General features: G+C 46.4%; 1 protein-coding gene across 1 annotated transcript in view; it reads right to left on the bottom strand.

Moving 5' to 3' along the window:
* The window catches only part of PPARG (peroxisome proliferator activated receptor gamma), a 29,689-nt gene extending 11,365 nt beyond the window's left edge, over positions 1-18,324 (bottom strand). Inside the window, exons 1-5 of the mRNA XM_054387232.1 lie at positions 18,105-18,324; positions 14,004-14,137; positions 12,086-12,224; positions 5,281-5,471; positions 45-495 (exon numbers count right to left, since the gene is read on the bottom strand). Coding sequence (XP_054243207.1) covers positions 45-495; positions 5,281-5,471; positions 12,086-12,224; positions 14,004-14,137; positions 18,105-18,324 — 1,135 coding nt within the window. The remainder of the gene's footprint in view (positions 1-44; positions 496-5,280; positions 5,472-12,085; positions 12,225-14,003; positions 14,138-18,104) is intronic.
* Between the last annotated feature and the right edge of the window lie 4,195 nt (positions 18,325-22,519).

Here is a 22,519-nt window from a genome sequence, read left to right as displayed (position 1 = left end):
CCCTGACACCCTAAAAATAATATATTAAATAAGGTAGCACTTACCTCCACTTAGTATGATGACAGCTATAAATATTGCCAGGTCGCTGTCATCTAATTCCAGTGCATTGAACTTCACAGCAAACTCAAACTTGGGTTCCATAAAGTCACAAAAAGGTTTCCTCAGGCTCTTCAGAAACTCCCGTGTCATGAATCCTTGTCCCTCAGATATAAGAACTCCGTCTTTGTTCATCAGAGAAGCCAGCAGGGTGTATATGATCTCATGGACCCCGTATTTCAGGAGAGTTACTTGATCATTCAGGTCAAGATTCACAAAACCTGGAATGTTCTTGGCAAATTCTGTTATCTCCTGCACTGCCTCCACCGAGCGGAACTGGCATCGCTGGAAAATGCGGATTGCCACCTCCTTGTTCTCCTCCTGCAGGGGGGACACGTGCTTGCACTTGATCTGATCTTCTCCCATCATTAAAGAGTTCATGTCATAAATAACAAAAGGCTAAAAAAGAAAAGGAGAAGACAGTTGACTTTCAAATGTCCTGTCTAGGAACGTTTGAATCCCGAGAAACGGAAGCAGCGTACAGAGGTGCAACTCAGCAGAGGCATTTATGAGGAATACAGCAAAGGTAGTTGACCCAAAAGGGTTAAACCTTCAGAAACCTAGTAAAATAAATATCCTCACAATGATAAAATGGTTTACAGAAAGGACAAGTAGTTCTGAAGGGCTTCTCACGTCTTATGAACCTAGTGTGAGGTGTCCCTGTCCATGGCAGGGGGCTTGGAACTGGATGATCCTTGTGGTCCCTTCCAACCCTGACTGATTCTATGATTCTATGAATCCACGTTCAAAAACTTTGGCTGATCCACAGAATGTTGTCTAAAAACATCCCTGGTTTTTGCCCTCTCTTGTTTATTTGTTTGGGGTTTAGTTTAGCGTGGTTCTGTAACAGCAGAGTTCCATGTTTGGAATGCTGCTCCATGACCGATTATAATGCTGCTCCTTTTACCTTCATTTTAATGGCTTCTAGTATCATAGAATCAGCAAGGTTGGAAAAGACCTCAGAGATCATCCATTCCAACCTATCACCCAGCACCTCATGACTAACCAAACCATGGCTCCAAGTGCCATGTCCAGTCCTTTTCTGAACACCTCCAGGGATGGTGACTCCACCACCTCCCTGGGCAGCACATTCCAAGGGCAGATCACTCTTTCTGTGAAGAACTTTCTCCTCACCTCCAGCCTAAACCTCCCCTGCACAGCTTGAGACTGTGTCCCCTCCTTCTGCTGCTGGGTGCCTGGGAGAAGAGCCCAACCCCCACCTGGCTACAACCTCCCTTCAGGTAGTTGTAGACAGCAATGAGGTCTGCCCTGAGCCTCCTCTTCTCCAGGCTGAACACCCCCAGCTCCCTCAGCCTCTCCTCACAGGGCTGTGCTCCAGACCTCTCCCCAGCCTCATTGCCCTTCTCTGGACACATTCAGGTGTCTCAATATCCTTCTTAAATTGAGGATAAACCAGAATCTAGTAAGTGTTCAGTGACTTGTTGACACTTCTGATAACTCCTTTTTTTGTATTATGATTAGAGTCACATTTTGATTACTCCATATACTGTCACATTCCTTTTAACTCCTATCCTTCTAGAAAAGACTGCAATTAATATCAACATTTTTGTATTATCTGCTAAATTTAACCTTTTGCTGTTATTTCCTTCAAAAATAACAAAGTCAGGATCTATTTCAACTCAAACAACTTGTCCATGGGAAAGAAAAAAAAATAACAAATATGATGCTATGAATGGCAGCAGCACAATCCAGAACACAAGAATGAGTCTGGCTGTGAAATAAACTCAACTGGAATAAATCAGTTTTGAAAGGTGATTAGAAAAAGTAGTGCCAGGAAAACTTTTTGTTAGCATCTGGAAACAATTTGTTTCAGAATAGGCAGGAGAAGCTCCTGGCTTTAAAGCAGTGGTTAGGTGAGGATTTGTTGAATTTACCTGGTGAAATTTTGGATATAAAAATTCAGGTGAACTTTGTGAGTAGAACCTTATGTCAAATGAGCACTCTGTATCCCAGAAGAGGAGGAGAGAGTCATTGGAGTTTTGACACACTCCACTTAGCCTATCCAATCATTTTCAGTTAGTGCAGACAGCACAGCAGTTGAAAAAGAACATATCCTTTAATCCAGGCACATAGTCGGATGTTCCAGAGCACAAAGTCCACTCCAGTTCAAATAACATAGAAGCTGTAGCCACAACCTCCAGGGAGGTGATTCTCCCCCTCTGCTCCACTCTGGTGAGACCCCACCTGGAGTACTGCATCCAGTTCTGGAGCCCCTAGTACAAGAAGGATCTGGAGGTGCTGGAAGGTGTCCAGAAAAGGGCCACAAGGATGATCAGAGGGCTGGAGCTGCTCTGCTATGAGGACAGGCTGAGAGAGTTGGGGTTGTTCAGTTTGGATAAGAGAAGGCTCTGAGGAGACCTTCTTGTGGCCTTCCAGTATCTGAAGGGCTACAAGAAAGCTGGGGAGGGACTTTTGAGGACGTCAGGGAGTGATAGGACTGGGGGGAATGAAGCAAAACTAGAAATGGGGAGATTCAGATTGGATGTTAGGAAGAAATTCTTCCCCATGAGGGTGGTGAGAGACTGGCAGAGGTTGCCCAGGGAGGTGGTGGAAGCCTCATCCCTGGAGGTTTTTGCAGCCAGGCTGGATGTGGCTGTGAGCAACCTGCTGTAGTGTGAGGTGTCCCTGCCCATGGCAGGAGGGTTGGAACTGGCTGAGCCTTGAGGTTCCTTCCAACCCTGACAATTCTGTGATTCTATGAAAATATGTCAAAATAGGTGTGATAAGTTTTGGAAAACTATTTTGCTCTTTAGCTGTTCCAATAGTGACAAAATGAAAAGCCTGCTTATAATTATCAGATTCTATTTATCTTCCTTCTCACTGATACAGAAGGTTTTTATATACTGCCATTATGTACTGTCAGTGATGCTTCCAAAGCAAACCACAACTATACATATGCTGATTCCTTAATTTGCAAAGAATTTCTTGTATATTCTCCTAAAATTCAAGTTGCAGCAACACAGGATATTGATGTACCAAAAAAAAAACCCAACATGGAATCATAGAGTGCTAGAGTGGAAGGGACATCAAGGAGCCAACATTTTAGCTTGATGTGTCTTTTGAAATTAAGGCTTTTCTCCTCAAAGCTATAAAATGGTTATTCTAATCTTATCAGGAAAATATGATTAATTGCAGGTTGCCCAGGGAGGTGGTGGAAGCCTCATCCCTGGAGGCTTTTAAGGCCAGGCTGGTTTGGCTTTGGGCAACCTGCTGTAGTGTGAGGTGTCCCTTCCCATGGCAGGGGGGTTGGAACTGGCTGAGCCTTGAGGTCCCTTCCAACCCTGACAATTCTGTGATTCTATGATTATTTAGGGGAAAAAAACAGCACTAAAATAAGCATAGCATAACAACAATAATAAACAAACAAACAAATAAATAAATAAACAACAAAACCAAACACAACCCCCAAAAAACTTCCAAGAAACCCACAGGCTTCATTTACACTAAACTACAGATTTTAAAACTGACATCACAGTGGCAACACTTTTGCTGATTAAATCTATTAAAATGTGAAAAAAAATAGTTAGCAGCTAGAAACAATAACACAATAAAGGAATGATGTCTTAAGAGGTCCTTTTGATTAGATGTTAACTTGTAATCCTAAATATATTCCAGTGATTCACTTCAGAAATTGTCTTTTTTTTTTTTTTTTTTTTGTGGCCAAATGCATTTATCTGATCCAGGAAAACCCAAAGAAATGCAGGAAGTCATCAGGGCACCATGAGAATAAATATTACAGTTAGGGTATGAAAAAGAATATTTTTGGGGGGGGACAGCTGACACTGATAAGGTGCTGTGAGAATATGGCATGGCATGGATGCTTGAATAATACAGCAACCAATTCCTGACAGCTAGATGGTCATCTTAAACAGATAGTGTGGAAGATAACCTTTGGTGAAGGAGAAGGAAAACGGGAAGAGTGGATCAGAGCATACAAAAAGGTTAGGATGACCTTCAAATTCTTGTGCTGGTTTCAACTATTTTATTAGGTGAACTTGGCGTTTTTTCAAATAATGTTTACTTAGCCTATCTGAAAACATTTCCTGTGTTTCAGACACAGCTTGAAACGTGGAACTGCCAACAACAAAGTTGCCTTTTTTTCCCCCTTTTTTTTGTAAAAAAAAAAAGGAAAAAAAAAGAAAAAAGAAAGATGTGTTGTCAATGTGGTCAATATTTATGTTGGAAGAAAGAAGGAAAGGAAGAAAGAAAGGAAGAAAGGAAGGAGGAAAGGAGAAAAGGAAAGGGAGGAAGGGAGGAAGGGAGGAAGGGAGGAAGGGAGGAAGGAGAAGGATGGAAGGAGGAAGAGGAGAGTAAGAGGACGCAGGAGAGAAGCCGTTGCGTGCCCGGCGCCGGGGCAGTCGTGCCCTGCGTCCCGGTCTACTGCCGCTGCGTCCCTGCCGCTCCCTCCTTCCCTCGCCCTGCCCTCTTCCCTCCCGTCGCCCTTCCCGTGTCCGTCCCCTCCCTTCCGTCCCCCGCCCTCTCCTCCCTCCTCCCTTCCCGCCTCCCGCCCTCCGCCCCCCACTGCCTCCCCCTCCCTTCCGCCCCCTCCCTTCCTCCCCCTCCCTTCCTCCCCCTGCCCTTCCTCCCCCGCCCTTCCTCCCCCTCCCTGCCTCCCCCTCCCCCGCCCCGCCCCCTCCCCTACCTCCGCCCCTCCCTTCCTCCCCCTCCCTTCCTCCGCCCTCCCTTCCTCCCCCTCCCTTCCTACCCCTCCCGTCCTCCCTCCCTCCCTCCTTCACTTCCTCCCTCCCCGCTTCACTTCCTCCCTTCCTCACTTTCCTTCCTTCCGTCCTGACCCTCCCGCTCTTCCTCCCTTCCTCCCTTCCGTCCCTTCCGCCCTTGCCTCCCTCTCCTCCCTCCTCCCTTCCTCTCCGTCTTCCCTCTCTCTCCGCCTCTCGCCCGCTCTCCCTCTCTCCCCTCTCCCTCTCTCCCTCTCTCCCTCTCTCCCTCTCGCCCTCTCTCTCCCTCTCGCCCTCTCTCCCTCTCTCCCTCTCTCCCTCGCTCCCTCTCTCCCTCTCTCCCTCTTCTCCCTCTCTCCCTCTCTCCCTCTCTCCCTCTCTCCCTCTCTCCCTCTCTCCCTCTCTCCCTCCCCTCCCTCCCCTCCCTTCCCTCCCTTCCCTCCCCCCCACCCCCCCCCCCCCCCCCTGTCCCACCCATCTATAGTACAGACTCATATCCAGTCAATATGCCCCACGCCTTGGCTTTGGTCAGAGGGAAGGACTTTATGTATGAGTCATAGAGATGCTTGGCAAGCGCTCGCAGATCAGCAGATTCGGGGTTTAACTGCTCGATGTCGCTGGAAATCTCTGCCAAGAGCTTCTCCTTCTCCGCTTGTGGCATTCGCCCAAACCTGATGGCTGAAGAAGATGACAAGCAATTACTACAGCTATAGTTGCACCTAAAAAAAGGGTGTTTGAGTAGCTCTTAATGTCACCTTTTGTTAGGAGTTTGGATTAGAAGACTCTTTAGGCAAGCCAGCAAAAGGTGGTTTCCCCCAGTAACATAGGCAAACCAGCTGAAGTGCTTGAAAGAAATGTCATCAAACAAGTCTCAGGGAGAAAAATCTGTGTGCCCCAATGGCTGGATTACAAGATCTTGCTTAGAAATGCAAACCTGTTGTCAGCTCACCTCATAGACTTGGTGAAAACCACTGATTCTACCTCCAGGCTAAATAAAATGTAAAGAATCTTGAAGATATTAAAATGCTTAGGGGAGGAACCACCTTTCGGTCTCCTGTTGTTTTGGGCACATCACCATATGGATCTCAGCTTCTTCATTTGTTTAGAAACAAAATACCTACATGCCCTGCAGGAGTAAATTCCTAAATAGTTCAACAGAATTTAATGCAGCAAGTGCTAGAAAATGATACCAGAGGAATTAAGGAATGAGAAAGAAGGTTGTGTCGGGAATAAAGCAAGCCAGAAAAGGTGGAGTTCCTTGTGATGACTCTATGGAAGGACAGGAAATAGTTCTGCCTGGTTGAATGATCTCCCATTTGCTCAATACCAACCTCAGGCAGGTTGTAGAACTGCTTTTACACCTATAGACTTACACCTGTGTACTTACACCTAGGTACTTACTATCCAAGACACCAGGGAGACTTTAGAGCAGCCTTCTAGTACCTGAAGGGGGCCTACAAGAAAGCTGGGGAGGGACTTTTGACAAGGGCTTGTAGTGAGATAAAATGAGGGGGGATGGCTTTGGGCTGGAAGAGGGGAGACTGACACTGGAGATGAGGAAGAAATTCTTTCCAGTGAGGGTGGTGAGACACTGGAACAGGTTGCTCAGGGAGGTTGTGGATGTCCCCTCCCTGGAGGTGTCAAGGCCAGGCTGGATGAGGTCTTGAGCAAGCTGGGCTGGTGGGAGGTGTCCCTGCCCGTAGCAGAGGGGTTTGAAACTAGCTGATGTTTAAGGGCCCTTCCAACCCAAACCATTCTATGATTCTATGATTCATGTGGAGATTGACTGGGAACTTGTTTCAAATGAGCCATCACGATCAAGGCTGATTTCTCATGGGGTATTTCAGTAATCAGAATCGATCTTCTAATGAAAGGAAACCAGAACGAAAGAGCATCCACACAAAAGCTTGAAGGAAGATGTGAAGGTTTGTGTTTTGGCCTCAGGAGGAAATAGAAATCCTACAAATATTTTTCCTGGATAAAGTAAAAGGGCTGTTAAGATCATACCTATGAATGATTATTCAAGGGATGTGTGTTTTGGAAACAGGCAGCCACTCTCCTTGCTTGCAGCATGCTGGCAGACAAAAATGAGACTTTATCTGAAGAAGAAATGATTGTGCCAGAAAACATCACAACCCTGGTTTGTCACCTGTTCTATTTATTGATCAGTTCTCTCATTTCATGGCTGCAGAAACAAGGTGGTTTATTTTTATCACTGTGCTACATTCCTCTTTCAGCAAACTCACTCTCTGAATGATGCTTGCTTAGGTATTCTTAGAGCAACATGTCAGAATAAACATCATCCTGAAAGGAAACTCCTTTAAGTAGTCACAGACTCATAGATTACCTTGGGTTGGAAAGATGGCCCTCAGAGGTCATCTTGTCCAACCCCCCTGCAAGTCAGTAGGGACACCTCCAACTAGATCAGGCTGCCCAGGGCCATATCAAGTCTGATCTTAAGTGGGATGGGGCTTCCAACATATCCCTGGGCAAACAGCTTTTCACCACCTTCATTGTGAGGAATTTCCTCCTAATGTCCAACCTAAATCTCCCCTGCTCCATTTTCAAACCATTGCCTCTTGTCCTACCACCACAAGCCCTTCTAAACAGTCCCTTCCTGTAGGTCCCCTGTAGGTGTGGAAATGTATCTCTAAGGTCTTCCCAGAGCTGGACTTTTTCAATAATAAAAGAATCAAAATGTTGGCAGCATAATAAAGTAAAAATATTATGACATGCATGTTGTAAGAAGTTGTTGGAGGGGCATATAACTAAAATAGGGGGTCAAGAAAGTGTTAATAATATAGCTACTACAAATTCTTAAAGCTGAATTAGAAGTCCATGTGGAGAAGTGCAGCCAGACATCCCTTAAATTCATATTTTCATTAAGAGCTGCTATGTTCTTCACTACATTTGGTTTCAGATTAAATAGTAATTTAGTATTTGTGATGTTCATAGGAGTTACATCTGATTAACCTGTCCACTTATCAAATGTGCATTTTGCAGTAGCTTCATCAGTGGAACAAAAAATAATCACAGAACAGAATCATAGAATCCACCACTTTGCTGGGCAACTTGTTCCAGTGGCTCACCACCCTCACTGGAAAGAATTTCTTCCTAACCTCCAGTCTAAATCTCCCCTCTTCCAGAAGCACTACTACCAAATGTGACACAGAATTATGAGGAAGTCTTAGAATACCAAGCTTACATTGAATGAAAATGAGCAGGTGTGCTGTTAGGTAGTGAACTGGGTACAGGCATTTACTTCTATTCTTGAATGCTTGCATGCTGCATTCAGAACTGAGCTAGCTGGAAGAAAGGAAGCTGACTCCTAGCACAGAGAGCTATGACATCAATGTCAAATCAGGCCAAACTACCTGTTGTTATCACAGAATGCACTAGCTGATTAGCTAATCAAAGCTGCAGGGGATGGGGGGTGTTATCTCTTGCTGGCCTGAAGTACCCATCCTTGGTTGAACAACCCATGGAGGTGTGGTTGCCAGCCCTTAGCTCACACCTCTGGCTCTCACTAATATTAGCAGAGTCTGCAAGTAGCAGAAAGGGCTAAAATGTCTTCTACACAGATGAACCGACTTCACTAAGAAAGGAAATGAGATCTTACTGCACTATATTTTGTGGCCAGCAGGACCAGGGAAGCGTTTGTGCCCCTGTACTTGGCATCGGTGAGGCTGCATCTCCAGTACTGGGTTCAGTTTTGGGTCCCTCACTACAAGAAGGACATCGAGGTGATGCAGCGTGTCCAGAGGAAGGCAACAAAGGTGGTGAAGGATCTGCAGAACAGGTCTGGTGAGGAACAACTGAGGAAGCTGGGGTGGTTTAGTCTGAAGAAGAGAAGGCTGAGGAGAAACCTCATTGCTCTCTACAGCTCCCTGAAAGGAGGCTGCAGTGAGTTGGTGGTTGGTCTCTTTTCCCTAGTATCAGGCAATAGACCAAGAGGAAATGGCCTGAAGTTGTCCTAGAGGAAATTTAGGTTGGAGATTTGGAAAAATTTCATTCCTGCAAGAGTGGTCAGGCATTGGAACAGGCTGCAGGTGGTGGAGTTACCATCCCTGGTGGTAGATGTGGCATTTCTAGACATGGCTTAATGGCCACAGTGGTGTTAGTTGAAGGTTGGACTCAATCTTAGAGAGATTTTCCAATCTGGTCTCGTAGGAAGTGTCCCTTGCTCATGGCAAGGGCTTGGAACTCGATATTCTTTAAGGTCCCTTCCAACCCCAAATCATGCTTTGATTCTGTGATTCTATGAAATCCTCTGCTTAGTGGTACATCAGAAGACAATCTGAGGAACTAAGGGTTAAACACAAAGGAGTTCTGTGGCTAGAGAAGGAAAGGAAAACAATATTTGAAGCATGAGAACACTACTGTCTTTTTTAACCTTCACCCAAGTGGTATGTAGCATTTATACATGAAAAAATGTGGCTGTAGCTGCTAAGTGTCTGCCTGCATCCCCTGGTTTTGTGAGTGCCTGTCCATTTGCAATGAAGTATCTGTGCAAAGGCAGCCATGGGTTGGAACCTTCAGGCACAAAGAATCCACATTCTGCTTCCAACAATTTAAGTTTCAGTACTCAAATGGGCAAACTTGAACCTGCAGATGTAACATAGAAACATGTCTCAGTGTCATTGACTGCTGCACTTCTCTGCATGCTCCTTTATATTCTTCCCTGGGGGTGGCTGAACAGGAAGACATGGCAGGTGAAATGTTAATTTAAAGAACATTTCCTGGGCCCTTCATGTCACTAAGCCAGGGAGAACAGTCTTGTCCTTCCCCTTCTTGATAGAACTGCACATGGTTCCCATTGACTTAATTTGGAGCAGTGTTGCTAAGTTATGAGAGAATTTGGCATGCACCTTGAAAGGAATATTAATAAAGCCTCCTGAATTACTATTAAAATGCCCACAGTAGCATTTCAGAATTAGATTTATTTTTAAGTGTTGCTGCTGCATCCCAGGAACTTGAAAACCATATTTTTCTATTAGGAAAATATTTCTCAGAGCAATTTACATTCAGTTCATGTATGAACTTTGCAAACCACAGTTGAGTTTTCCTCTTGGGGACTCTGCACTCCTCTTTTTTTTTTTTTTTTCCTTTTTATATTGAAAATAATGAATGTTCTAAAAAAAACCACAAAGACATTATTTTCCCAGTCATGTTTGCAATTCTTTACCCTCAAAATTACATAAGTCTCTATGTTATGACATTTAATTCCTGTTTGTACTCTGCTTTGCCAAAGCAAGGCAGAAAAAAAGACAAAAAAAAAAAATCTTCATTATGTCTTTTTGTCCAAATATTTGTAAGTATTTCCAGAGGAACTGAGACATGAATTTTAAAGTTAAGAGGGACTTTCTTCTAGGTGCTGTGCAAGACAGGAGTATCATAGAATCATAGAATCAGTCAGGGTTGGAAGGGACCACAAGGATCATCCAGTTCCAACCCCCCTGCCATGGGCAGGGACACCTCACACTACAGCAGGCTGGCCAGAGCCTCATCCAGCCTGGCCTTAAACACCTCCAGGGATGGAGCCTCAACCACCTCCCTGCACAACCCATTCCAGGCTCTCACCACTCTCATGGGGAAGAACTTCTTCCTCACGTCCAGCCTGAATCTCCTCACCTCCAGCTTAATTCCATTCCCCCCAGTCCTGTCACTACCTGATAGCCTAAAAAGTCCCTCCCCAGCTTTCTTGGAGCCCCCTTCAGATTCTGGAAGGCCACAAGAAGGTCACCTCGGAGCCTTCTCTTCTCCAGACTGAACAGCCCCAGCTCTTTCAGTCTGTCCTCATAGCAGAGCAGCTCCAGCCCTCTGCTCATCCTGGTGGCCCTTCTCTGGACACCTTCCAGCATGTATCATGATATGCTCAGTGCTGTCTGCTCACCTACTGTGCAGAAGGCAATCACAGAACCAAACACCACAGTTGCAATCGAAGATTACAACATATTCAAGATGGAAATGCTGCCAACAGTTCACAGATGGGAAGGGGTTATCACCTCTGGATGGTGGAGGGGGCAAGACAGTGCATATTACACAGGAATCACAGCTAGACACACTATATGATGAGAGGCTGAGAGCTGAATGAGCATGCTGAGGAACACTATGCTCCTACTTACCACACATTGCAATCTATGCCCAGATGTGGGTATCCTAGGAAGGAGGACAGGTTGGTTTGAAAACAGTACAAGGTCTGGCCCAGTCATTAAAAATATGTTGTGTTCTAGGCTGAGGAGGTGTTAACTAAGTGATGCCAACAGCCCATGCATCACATTCAAGTTGTTAATATTCACAAAGTTTCAGCAAACTCCCTAGTCCATTGTTCATAGTTAAATTTAAGTTTTCTGCTTACAGGAAAGGGAGCTACAGCATGAAAAAGAGTCTCACCAGAAAATAGGACAATGAACTGAAAAATAACAGTAACAGGAGTATGGGTCAGGAAGAACAAGCAACAGTGTAATGACCAAGAATGATGGAGAGAAAAACCAGCTTATATAGTATGGATTATATTGCTAAGTGCAGATCCCTCCCTGTCTGATTTTGTGTGGCAGTTGTAGGCTGATGCCTAGGAAATTTTCCACAGCTCTTGAGTAGGAAAGTGGTAGAATGTACATAAATTGCCATTGGATGCAAAAGAAAAGCAATGATGAGGTCTGAATAATCCCATTGGTCTGATAACTAACATAAAGTTTGTTGTATAAACTATTTTTCTCTCTTTTTGGCTTCTTCGCTCTAGCAGATACTAACTGGTTGCTGGCTTGCTGACCTTGGCTGCATTTCTTTGTTGTGGCTAAGTACTAACAAACTACTCTCTGCTTTTCCTCTCTTTTTCCCTTGCCTGTGCAGGAGGAGAGGGAGAAGCTGGTGGGAACCCCCTGGTTTTGTCTAGGGGGGGAGTGTCTCATGTTGTTTATAAATCGTAAATACCTGTAAATATTGTACATTTTGTACATCTTCATTGCATTTCATGTTTCTAGATTTTTAGCTCTGCTTGTAAATATAGCTCCATTTGCTTTCCAGCTGAGCTGGCCTGGCAATTTTATTTTTGGGGAAGGGAAAGGGGAGTGGGTAGGATAATTTCAACCCACCACATATTGATGTTGAAAGCAACCTCGAAGCGTTATACCTCGCCTCCTAAACTCCCTCCTTCTGATGCCCATTTCTAAAGTGCCTAGTGTCAAGAAACAGAAGGCTGTGGGTGTCCAAGCAGCACACTGAGTAACCAGGGTGATGTTTGCTGTCTGAGCTGAGCCAGTGCTGCCTGCAGCTCTGCTGTGGGCACTCACCGTTGTGCGACATGCCGACGGCGAGGCACTTCTGGAACCTGCAGTACTGACATTTGTTTCTGCTCTTCTTGTGGATGCGGCAGTTCAGATCACACCTGTCATAGATCAGCTTTAACCTGATGGTTCTTCGAAAGAAGCCCTGGGCAAAACACAAAACCACGTAAAAGGTGGCACAGAAGACCAGAAGGCAGCTTGGACTCTGTCAGGAATGGTGTGGCCAGCAGGACAAGGGGTGGAATTCCGCCCTGTATTCAGCACTGGTGAGGCCTCAGCTCAAGCACTGTGTGCAGCTCTGGGCCCTCACTGCAAGAAAGATCTTGAGGTGCTGGAGCAGGTCCAGAGGACAGCAATGAAACTGGGGAAGGGACTGGAGGCAAAGTCTGATGAGGAGAAGCTGAGGGAGCTGGGGGTGTTCAGCCTGGAGAAGAGGAGGCTCAGGGGGGACCTTGTCACTCTCTACAACTCACTGAAGGGAAGGTGCAGTAAAGTGGGGGTCAGGCTCTGCTCCCAGGCAACTTGTGACAAGAAGGCATGGCCTGAAGTTGCAACAGGAGAGGCTTAGGTTGGGTGTTAGGAAGCACTTCCTCATGGAAAGGGGAATTAGAGACTGGAAAGGACTGCCCAGAGGGCTGGTGGAGTCACTGTCCCTGGAGGTGTTTAAGGAAAGATTGGGCATGGTCTGGTCAATGTGGTGGTGCTGGGTCATAGGCTGGCCTTGATGATCTCAGAGGACATCCAGAGAAGGAGAATCCACAACCTCTCTGGGCAGCTTGTTCCAGTGCTCTGGGACCCTCACAGTGAAGAAGTTCCTCCTCATGTTGAGGTGGAACCTCGTATACTGTAGTTTATATTCATTGCCCCTTGTCCTACCACAGAGTGCAACTGAGCAGAGCCTGTCCCCTCCTTCTTGGCCCCCAGCCCTCAGATATTTATAAACATTATTAAATCCCTTCTCAGTGTTCTCTTCTCCAGACTAAAAGCCCCAGGGGTCTCAGCCTCTCCTCATCAGGCAGTGCTCCAGTCCCTTCATCATTTTTGTAGCCCTCCCTTGGACTCCCTGGAGCAGATCCCTGTCCCTCTTGAACTGGGGAGCCCAGAACTGGATGCAGTATTCCAGGTGAGGTCTCACCAGGGTAGAGTAGAACCTCCCTGGATCTGCTGGCCACACTCCTCTTAATGCAGCCCAGGATCCCATTGGCCTTCTTGGCAACAAGGGCACATCGCTGACCCATGGATATCTTGTTATCCCCCAGGACTCCCAGGTCCTTCTCCACAGGGCTGCTCTGCAGCAGATCACCTCCAACCTGTACTGCTGCAGTTTGTTCTTCCTTCCCAGATCATAGAATCACAGACTCACAGAATCAGTCAGTGTTGGAAGGGACCACAAGGCTCAGCCAGTTCCAACCCCCCTGCCATGGGCAGGGACACCTCACACTAGATCAGGCTGGCCAGAGCCTCATCCAGCCTGGCCTTAAACACCTCCAGGGTATGGGGCCTCACCACCTCCCGTGCACAACCCATTCAGGGGCGCTCACCACTCCATGGGGGAGAACCTCTTCCTCACTCCAGCCTGAAATCTCCCCACTTTGCCAGCTTTAATTCCTTTCCGCCCCATGGGGTGAGTCCAACGACTAGGAATTAATTAAAAATGGATTAAAAAGTAATAAAAATGAAGGATATGGTTGAATTTTGGGAAAGAAAATAGAGGATAAAAAGGATTGTATTGATTGATTTAGTTAAAAGGTGGTTTTAGTGAGGGTGGGGGGGGAGGTGGGTGGTGGGGGGGGTGGGAGGTGGGGTGGGGGGGGGGGGGGTATATATAGAAGAATAGGTAATTGTGTTGTGAAGTGAATTATGATGATTAAAGTAGATGTAAAAGGATGGAATTTAGAAAAGGATAAGAAAATAGGAAATAAGGTGGTGAAGATGAATTTCCCCAAACACCGAACTCGATCGCCATCAGGGAGTTGGACGACTCCTCGTGGGGTTTGTTGTACAGCTGAACCTTTTCTGAGAAGTAGGGTGGGGAAGGAGGCTCCATTTTGATTGCACCTGCGTGTGTAAAGAGGGTTGAAAGGCTCAACTCGAAGTGCAATTAAACGCAGAGAAGACACAGCAAGGAGTAACCAGAAGCAACCACAGTAAACGTGGACGGACTCGTGGTCTGCTGCTCAACACAAAGCAAGCCTGAAGTAGAAGATGCAAAGGGATATAACCTGCAAATAGCTGTTTCACTGGCACCATGTGGGCTCAAAAACCTTGCACAAGCAGATTCTGCAGTAGAAAGTGTATTACAGACTCACTTTTCAGCTCTGTAGTGTGGAAGGACTTGAAGATAAAGGCACTGAGAGCACCCTCAGCAAGATAGCTGACCACACCACACAGCAGACAGCTGGAGGGAAGGGATCCATCCAGAGGGACATGGACAGGCTTGGAGAGGTGGGCACAAGCCAACCTCATGAGGTTCAACAAGACCAAGGGCAGGGTCCTGCAGCTGGGTCGAGGCAATCCCAAGCACAAATCCAGGCTGGGCAGGGACTGGCTGGAGAGCAGCCCTGAGGAGAGGGACTTGGGGGTGCTGGTGGACAAGAAGCTCACCAGGAGCCAGCAGTGAGCACTTGCAGCCCAGAGAGCCAAGCAGAGCCTGGGCTGCAGCAAGAGAAGTGTGGCCAGCAGGGCCAGGGAGGGGATTCTCCCCCTCTGCTCCACTCTGCTCAGACCACACCTGGAGCTCTGGGTCCAGTTCTGGAGCCTCTATTACAAGAGGGATCTGGACATGCTGGAAGGTGTCCAGGGAAGGGCCATGAGGATGAGCAGAGGGCTGGAGCTGCTCTGCTATGAGGACAGACTGAGAGAGTTGGGGTTGTGCAGTCTGGAGAAGAGAAGGCTCTGAGGTGACCTTCTTGTGGCCTTGCAGTATCTGAAGGGGGCTCCAAGAAAGCTGGGGAGGGACTTTTTAGGCTATCAGGTAGTGACAGGACTAGGGGGAATGGAACAAAGCTGGAAGTGGGAGGATTCAGGCTGCACATGAGGAAGAAGTTCTTCCCCATGAGAGTGGTGAGAGCCTGGAATGGGTTGTCCAGGGAGGTGGTTGAGGCCCCATCCCTGGAGGTGTTTAAGGCCAGGCTGGATGAGGCTCTGGCCAGCCTGCTGTAGTGTGAGGTGTCCCTGCCCATGGCAGGGGGGTTGGAACTGGATGATCCTTGTGGTCCCTTCCAACCCTGACTGATTCTATGACTAAAAATTTACATGTGGAGAAGCCACACTTGCCAGGCCTTACTTTTCTCACTGCCTGACCTTGCTGTATTGCTTTTAAAGTGTTCAGAGGAGATGCTGCAGGGAGATGGACTGGAGGCTCTAGTTAAAAAAAAAAAAATACAATAAAACCCCCCAGACCTATACATTTGCATAGTCCTAGGTTCATAGAATGGTTTGGGTGGGAAGGAACCTTGAAGAGCATGGGCAGGGACACCTCCCAGCAGCCCAACTTGCTCAGGGCTTCATCCAACCTGGCTTTGAACACCTCCAGGGAAGGGACATCCACAGCCTCCCTGGGCAACCTCTTCCAGGGTCTCACCACCCTCACTGTAAAGAATTTCTTGGTGATCTCCAGTCTTAATCTCCCCTCCTCAAGCTTCAGTCCATTGCCCCTTGTCCTATCACTACAAAAAAGTCCCTCCCCAGCTCTCCTTCAGGTAACTGGAGGGCCTCTGTGAGGTCTCCCCAGAGCTGCCTTTTCCCCAGGCTGCACAGCCCCAAATCTCACAGCCTGACATGGAATGATGTATTATTGGATTACATATATTGAATATTTAAAGCAATTTCCCTCTCTCCTGGGAAACACTGTTCAGCTTTGGATGTGGCTCAGAGACACATTTTCTTTTCTTTTCTGAGAGTTTCTAATGATGAGAGAAATTTGTAATACTGATCAAGCTCAAACAAATCAAGTATCTTTAAATCAGTCATGACTGATCATAGCAGAAAGTTGTGGCATTTGGCTCTGTAATACTGCTGATCTAGTTGGAAATGTCCCTGCTCACTGCAGGGGGGTCAGACAAGGTGACCTTGAGGATCCCTTCCAACCCAATGCAACCTGTGAGTCTGTGATAACCTTACATCAGATCCCATCTTGGGAGTGATGTAACAGACAAAGTGCTACAATAAGGTGAATATTTTTCTTTCCCAGATTGGTTACACTGTGCAAAGTTTTTCTTCCTTATATATATACTAGGAAGAAAAAAAAGAGAAGTGGAAAATTATGCCAGTAAAGATAAAAAGGATTTATTCTATTCCCACTCTGCTGCACTCTCTAGCTTGTTATTGAAGTGCTGGGAACATTTCTAGTTAAAACAAAGGGGAAAAAAATTCTTAGCTTGAAAAATGTCTTTTAGTTCTGAAGCAGCTCAGAGGTGCACACAGCACCTCCTTCTCTGTAGAGCTAAAACTAAATACCACAAATTCCCTAGCAAGAATTCCCTGAAAGCATTCCTGCACAGATTACTTCAAACCAAAGTGATGTCAGATCCCTGCTGGAGAAGAGGAGCTTTAAAAAGATTCCGGCCACAGCTAACCTCACACCCCTGCTTTGAGCAGGAATGCAGTAACTTATTGAAGAAGGCATCATTTCCTTTCTTGAAAGGGAGAGTTCTGTGCCATTTGTGGTTTGGTTATTTTATTTTTTTTTTTTTTGAACTGCCTGGCCAAAGAGCAGCATTTTTCCATAGTACATAAATAATAACAACCCATGAAGCTCCAAGGTTGTGCCTGGGTTAGGAACACTGATAAGAATGATGCCAACGTTGTGACTCAGAGGTAGGAAGGATTTTCGACTCCATCAGGTTTTTGAGGCAGTTTGGAATTTAAAAGCCACATATATTAATAACTAATATGCTACGCATGCTGGGGCATTTTTTTTTAAACATCCAGGCCACCCAGAGAGGGACCTGGATGTTAGGTGAGATTGAGATTCAACATTAGGAAGGAATTCTTCCCTGCGATGAGAGTGGTGAGGCACTGGAACAGGTTGCCCAGAGAAGTTGTGGAGGCTCCAAGCCTAGAAATGTTGAAAGCCAGGTTGGACAGGGCCTTGAGCAAGCTGGTCTAGTAGGAGGTATCCCTGCCCATGGCAGGGGCTTGGATCTAAATATTCTTTAAGTTCCCTTCCGACCCAGACCGTTCTATGATTCTGTAATTCTCTGACTCTTTATTCTGCACTGTGTGCATAGAGCTTCTAAGGACCATTTACATACAAGACACATGAAGAGGAGATCAGAGGTTTGAGAAACCAATGGTATGGTTCATGTGTCTTAACAAGAAGTGTTTCATCTCATTTTGGACACTTTATGATACCTCACCTGATCTTCAACTGCTGCTCTGGATGGGTGAATGTCTGCTGTATGTATTCCATTTTTTTCTATCTGCCCTGCAAGAATATCTTGTAGACATCTCTGATGAAGCAGGACACCAGCATTTAGACATCTAACTACTTCTAAATCCTTTCACTGTGCACAGGATCACAGGATGTCAGGGGTTGGAAGGGACCCAAAGAGATCATTGAGTCCAACCCCCCTGCCAGAGCAGGACCATACAATCCAGCCCAGGTCACACAGGAACACATCCAGAGGGGCCTTGGAAGTCTCCAGAGAAGGAAAGTCCACAACTTCTCTGGGGAGCCTGTTGCAGTGCTCTGTGACCCTTTCAGTAAAGAAGTTCCCCCTTGTGTTGAGGTGGAACCTCCTGTGCTGCAGCTTACATCCATTGCTCCCTGTCCTATCCCAGGGAGCAAGTGAGCAGAGCCTGTCCCCTCCCTCCCGACCCCCAGCCCTCAGATATTTGTAAACATTTATAAAGTCCCCTCTAAGTCTTCTCTTTTCCAGACTAAACAGCCCCAGGTCCCTCGGCCTCTCCTCATCAGGCAGTGCTCCAGTCCCCTGATCATCCTCACCCTGGTAGAACACGTCCCAGAGACTGGAGCAAATATCAACATGAAGGGAAATACTGAACAAAATTCAAAGCCTACTTTGGCAATCCTGGAGCTTGATATCGTATTTGTAATCAATGCTTGTCTGATCCATTCTTGCCAGAGGAACATCTTCATAGTGAGGTGAAGAAATGCTTGAGAAATCAACAGTGGTGAATGGCTTTATGTCAAAGGAATGTGTGTGATCATCCATGGCAGACAGGTCCACTGGGCTGATTCCAAAATTCATGGGCCAGAACGGCATTTCTGTGTCAACCATTGTAAGCCCTGCAGACAGACAGAGAAACAGAGGTTTTACAAGGAGCTGGGTCTCTCTTCAACAAGTTCAAGCTCAAGCTGATGTCCTCTTGGCCATGTTCAAAGGCTTGAGAGGCAAACTCACAAAAAGGCACAGGCTTGAGTTTATCCCCATGCAATGCATTAGACTGTATAGTAACACTGTCCGTGAGGAGCAGCTGAGGGAGCTGGGGTTGTTTGCTGTGGAGAAGAGGAGGCTGAGGGGAGGCTTCATGGCTCTCTACAGCTCCCTGAAAGGAGGGTGGAGTGAGGTGGGGGTTGGTCTCTGCTCCCAGGTAACAAGTGATGGGACAAGAGGAAGGGACCCTCAAGTTGCACCAGGGGAGGTTTACACTGGACGCTATGAAAATGTTTTTCACTGAAAGGGGTCTCAGCATTGGAAGAGGCTGCCTAGGGAGGTGGTGAAGTCAGCATGCCTGGGGGTGTTTGAGAAATGTGTGGACAGTGCACTTTGGGACATGGTTTGATGGCCATGGTGCTGTTAGGTTGAAGGTTGGACTTGATGATCATAGAATCAGCCAGGTTGGAAGAGACCTCCAAGATCCTCCAGTCCAACCTATCCCCCAGCCCTATCCAATCAACCAGACCATGGCACTAAGAGCCTCATCCAGGCTTCTCTTGAACATCTCCAGGGATGGGGACTCCACCACCTCCCTGGGCAGCACATCCCAATGGCAAATCTCTCTCTCTGTGAAGAACTTCCTCCTAACATCCAGCCTAGACCTCCCCTTAGAGGTCTTTTCCAACCCCCAAAATTTTATGATTCTACGATCCTGTGATTGCATGACTCACACTGGGCAGGTGACCCAGCTTTGAAATTCTTCTTAGGAAGGCTCTGATGTCTCATGTTATAGAAGCAAATGAGGTTTGAGACCATTCAGGGTTCAGACTGATCTTTAGAACAGAATGGCTGTCTTTGGTGTGCTAGAGACTGAACTGACCTGATCTGTCCTTCAGAAGGGGCAACAGTTAGATGAGTCATTGGCAAAAACATGTGTGAAAATTAACCACTTAAACAGTTAAGAATGGCCAGATGAAATACAATTGTATTTTAATGGTGTATTTTATAGACAGGACCAGGGGCAATGGCTTCAAACTAGAGAAGGGCAGATTTAGATTGGATATCAGGAAGAGGCTCTTCACTACGAGGTTGGTGGAACACTGGAACAAGTTGCTCAGGGAGGTGGTTGAGGCTTCTGCCCTGGACATATTCAAGGTGAGGCTTGATGAGGCCCTGGGCAACCTGATCTTGTTGGGGATGTCCCTGCTGACTGCAGGGAGGTCAGACTGGATGAGCTTTGGAGGTCCCTTCCAGCCTGGACCATTCTATGATTCTATGAGCTTTAGTAAGCACAAAAGTATTTAAACCTCCCTCCAAAGCCTCAGTGAAGTTAAGGCAGCCTAATTAGACAAAAAAGATATATGTTTTTTTCTGCCAGACAGATAATACTGACTTTAGTATCATCTCAAATAGAATTAGAAGTCTTCCACAGTGAATTTTTCCATTTTTGCAAATTCTAACCATCATACTTCCCAAGTGCCTGAAAATCATAAAGTTTTTTATATTAAAATAGGAAAAAATAAAATCAGTTGGCATTAAATAATGCTGAGTTTCCTCCAAATAACCAGAATATTTGAAATCTTTACTCACTCAGATAAGTGAAAAGTTTCATCCCAGACTCTTAAACCCAAAAGCTCCAGGAAATCTAATTTGTGACATTCCAGACTGTGTGTTTTGGTGTTTAAGGCCAGGCTGGATGAGGCTCTGGCCACCCTGCTGTAGTGTGAGGTGTCCCTGCCCATGGCAGGGGGGTTGGAACTGGATGAGCCTTGAGGTCCCTTCCAACCCTGACTGATTCTGTGATTCTATGAAACTCCCTATGTATTCATGCAATCTTGAGAGCAGTAAACAAATCAAAAGCTTCCACCTGCAAAGATCTTCAGCAAATCAAGTGAATTCAGACTGAGATACAGAAATCTAAAATTAGCTGAAGCACCACCCTTGATTTAGACATATTTCAGCTATGACAAAATCTGTAGGTAGCAGCAAGTGTAAACCAGTGTTTGGTAACTGGGGTCTGCTTTTCATTTTCCATGCTTTATAAAAAGACAATTCTAACCTAAAAATAGAGCAGCTGTTAGGGAGCTGAAACAACTTGGTCACTTTGGCTGTTTCATTTGGACTTCAGACCCAATCAAGTAAGTAGCCTTTAACCTCTAGATAACAGCAACTTTGATTTGATCTACTTTGAATCAAAACTACTCTGTCACACTGTCACAGCTCCTGTGGCAAAATGAGTACAGTGGAATGGTCCTCCTCTAGATGTTTGAGACCATTCTGGTTTTGTGACAGGCCTGCAGGTAAGTAACACAGGGACTGTCATAGAATCATAGAAACAACCAGGTTGGAAGAAAAAAAATACAGATGCTACTCTTTGGACTTCTGTCTCAGTTTTCCACATGTACAGTGCGAGAATATTGTATTTCATCCCCCCCAACTCCTTCTCCCCCCCTCACCCTATTTTTCATGTTAATCATGGAATCAACCAGGTTGGAAGAAACCTCCAAGATCCTCCAGTCCAACCTATCCCCCAGCCCTATCCAATCAACCAGACCATGGCACTAAGTCCTCATTCAGTCTCTTCTTGAACATCTCCAGGGATGGGGACTCCACCACCTCCCTGGGCAGCACATCCCAAGGGCAAATCTCTCTCTCTGTGAAGAACTTCCTCCTAACACCCAGCCTAGACCTCCCCTGGCACAGCTTGAGACTGTGTCCCCTCCTTCTGCTGCTGGGTGCCTGGGAGAAGAGCCCAACCCCCACCTGGCTACAACCTCCCTTCAGGTAGTTGCAGACAGCAATGAGGTCTGCCCTGAGCCTCCTCTTCTCCAGGCTGAACACCCCCAGCTCCCTCAGCCTCTCCTCACAGGGCTGTGCTCCAGACCCCTCCCCAGCTTCATCGCCCCCATCAGTTCTGCTGAAGTGCTAAGGCAGGGATGGATAGAAATGGTTACAGTTCTCTTCATCTCCCCTCAGGGAAGTCACCGTTGCTCTTCCACCTTTTAGGACTCACAGCACAACCCTTCAGTGCTTCTGCTTTGAGCACTGACAGCACAGGCTGGAAGATTTCTTTGTTACTCTTCAGTTCCAGATAAGAAATTCTTACTGCAGTGGGAACAGGAGATGCTACTCTACCCCATGCTGTACAACACCCAGGGAGCAGGAGACCATATAGCTCCTGCCTGCTGCCATTCCTATTGCTACATGACTGATAAGAGTCCCACAGAGCAAGCAGCATCTAAGGATGAGGGGCAATGGCTTCAATCTAGAGAAAGGCAGATTTAGGCTGGATATCAGGAAGAAGTTCTTTACTATGAGGGTGGTGGAACACTGGAACAGGTTGCCCAGGAAAGTAGCTGAGGTCCCTTCCCTGGAGATATGCAGGGTAAGGCTCAGTGAGGCCCTGGGCAGCCTGATCTAGTTGAGGATGTCCCTGCTGACTGTACGGAGGTTGGACTGGATGACCTGTGGAGGTTTCTTCTGGCCTGGATCATTCTGTGATTCTATGAGACAACCTCATGTTATCCTTAATGAAAGTAAGATCTACCTATGAGTAACCAACAGAATTTCTAACTGCCATGGGTGAAAATCACCTGGTGAAAGTGCATTATAGGTTGTTGTGGTACCTTGATGTATCTTCCAGTCTATTTTTCTGCAAGCAAGTTCCATACTGGGAACTGTCTTCCTTCACCAGATTTCCAAATAAAGCAAAAAAAATTAGAAGAGACTCCTTGAGAGTCCATTTTTGTAATTAACCTGAGTCTGCTTGAAAAAAACTAAGGTTAAAAACCACAGACATCTAAAATCTAATAATTGGTTTGTATCTCTTTAAGTATATGATGCTGAGAGTTGTGTCCACTTTGAGTCTGGAGGGCTGCCTCAAGGGTGAAGAGGAAGGATGGCTACATGCACAGCCCTGAGTGCATCCTGTGGAGGCCATAGGACTCCATATGAGGAGGTGCACCCATGAGGTTACTGTGTGGCCAAGAGACAACTGCAGGCAGCCACATCATCAGAAGGAAGGAGGACTCATACTAACAGCTGTCCTGGCACAGACATCTTCCCTGCACTAGAAGAGCAGCTGAAGAGGCTTGAG

The sequence above is a fragment of the Indicator indicator genome, chromosome 15 (genome assembly GCF_027791375.1).
Source record: "Indicator indicator isolate 239-I01 chromosome 15, UM_Iind_1.1, whole genome shotgun sequence".
Taxonomy (NCBI): domain Eukaryota; kingdom Metazoa; phylum Chordata; class Aves; order Piciformes; family Indicatoridae; genus Indicator; species Indicator indicator.
Note: the sequence above shows the minus strand (reverse complement) of the source record. Positions and strands in the feature narration are given on the sequence as shown.